The 1,540-nt window shown below is 50.3% G+C and overlaps 1 protein-coding gene across 1 annotated transcript; it reads right to left on the bottom strand.

The window, feature by feature from the left end:
* Positions 1-34: 34 nt before the first annotated feature.
* LOC113744871 (transmembrane protein 184C-like) lies at positions 35-1,496 on the bottom strand. Its single transcript, XM_027275931.1, has 4 exons — positions 1,158-1,496; positions 897-1,027; positions 527-563; positions 35-258 (listed from the first exon to the last, which is right to left on the bottom strand). Exons 1-4 carry the CDS (start codon positions 1,272-1,274, stop codon positions 49-51), a joined length of 495 nt encoding a protein of 164 aa, XP_027131732.1. The 5' UTR covers positions 1,275-1,496; the 3' UTR covers positions 35-48.
* Positions 1,497-1,540: the final 44 nt, after the last annotated feature.

Genomic DNA, 1,540 nt, shown 5'->3' with positions numbered 1-1,540 from the left:
ATCCATCCATCCATCCATCCATCGCAGAGTGACATGACATCCGTCCTCTTACTCTCCCATGGGCCATGGTGGGCAGCAGCAGAGCGGGGGCAGGTGTGGCTGCTGCTGCTGGACCTCCAGCATGAGCACCAGGCTCGGGTACTGGTTGCTGAGGAAGTTCAACAGGAACACCAGGAAGTTGTAGATGACGTAGGCCTCATAGCACTCCCTGCACGTGTCCACGTAGATGGCCAGATTGGGGTAGCGCAGAGCCAGCCACTGGAACATATGAAGTAGAAGGAATTATTTGAATTATAGCTGTTGTTATTGTTGCTGCTGTGCATCTTTGTCTCTCTGTCCGCCATGACGATGGAGAGACGTGGATATGCTGGCATGGAGTATCATTGCATTAACTGTAATAGAGCTCACTGCTGACAGTCTTGTGACACTGTCCCATTGCCTCCAATTAAGGTCTGTTGCCTTGGCAACATAATGTAATAGAGCGGACAGACCAGTGACACTTCCTGTGCGTGTTGTTGTGACTCACGCTGTCCAGACTGTAGATGGGCACCATCCATAGTATCCTGGAGGGGAGAGACGGAGAAGAAGAAATCACAAACGTCTCCTGAACTCTAGTTACCTGAGTAACCAGTGAAATAAAGAGTCCGTTGACGGTTGCTTCTGTGGAAGTTTCAGTCCGACTCATTTTGATAAAAACAGGAAGCTGGAAACAACCCTGTCACACAAACAGTCATACAGTGAATTAACAGAGTTGACTGTGTCTGTGTTTGAAACAGTTCGCCTCATTCCTACGCTATGTTTTCTTCAATCCAAAAACATAAAGTTGTACAGAAACATAAATTCTCAATGTGGTGGACTGTTCCTTTATCCATAACTTTAACGTTAAAGGTGCCCACCTGATAATCGGTCTCTGCAGCTCCGGCTGGGTGTAGTGGACTATGTGCTGCAGGATTCCCCACAGTGAAATTGGGATGGTCAGGAAGACAAACACACCGGCGATGAACCAGGCTTTACTGTGAGTCCCAACCTGGAGACACACAGAAAAACCTGAGGTGACAGACGAACATCAACCCAAACCCTCTTAGTCAAGCTGGAAGGTCTGAATGTGGTGGAAGGTGTAGCTGGTCCAGGTGGAGGTGATAGAAACCAAAGTGTACCTTGTCCTTCTGCAGCTCCCAGATGCAGAGCGGCAGCACGGCCACCAGCAGAAGAGCGTACAGAACCAGAACCAGCGGGCGGATCCACCTCCGCCACTCTGCACAGGAACACGGCATGATGCTGCTTCACCCTCAGCGTCGACTACAGGAACATCCCAAAGCACAGGTCACAGCTGGGGGGACGAAACCGGTCAGAGAACCAGGGGGGAGTGTTAGGTTTACAGGCCCGTGGTGGAACGGAGATGAGTGTCGTGCCAGATCGGGAGCTGGGCGAGTGGGCAATGCAACTGAGCTCAGCAGCCAGAGTCAGTGTAAATCTGGGATTACACTCTGAACCTGCGCGGCAAAAAGAATTTCTGTGTCCTGTTGCTTTAAAAAGAATA

Source organism: Larimichthys crocea, unplaced genomic scaffold, assembly GCF_000972845.2.
Source record: "Larimichthys crocea isolate SSNF unplaced genomic scaffold, L_crocea_2.0 scaffold25850, whole genome shotgun sequence".
In the NCBI taxonomy this organism is placed as follows: domain Eukaryota; kingdom Metazoa; phylum Chordata; class Actinopteri; family Sciaenidae; genus Larimichthys; species Larimichthys crocea.
Note: the sequence above shows the minus strand (reverse complement) of the source record. Positions and strands in the feature narration are given on the sequence as shown.

What these genes read in the sequence shown, in the direction of transcription:
- LOC113744871 (XM_027275931.1), bottom strand. Translation starts at nt 1,274, where the DNA reads ATGCCGTGTTCCTGTGCAGAGTGGCGGAGGTGGATCCGCCCGCTGGTT. An exon ending in GGGAGCTGCAGAAGGACAAG is followed by an intron (nt 1,028 to 1,157) that starts GTACACTTTGGT and finishes GTGTGTCTCCAG; the next exon opens with GTTGGGACTCACAGTAAAGC. An exon ending in CCATCTACAGTCTGGACAGC is followed by an intron (nt 259 to 526) that starts GTGAGTCACAAC and finishes CATATGTTCCAG; the next exon opens with TGGCTGGCTCTGCGCTACCC.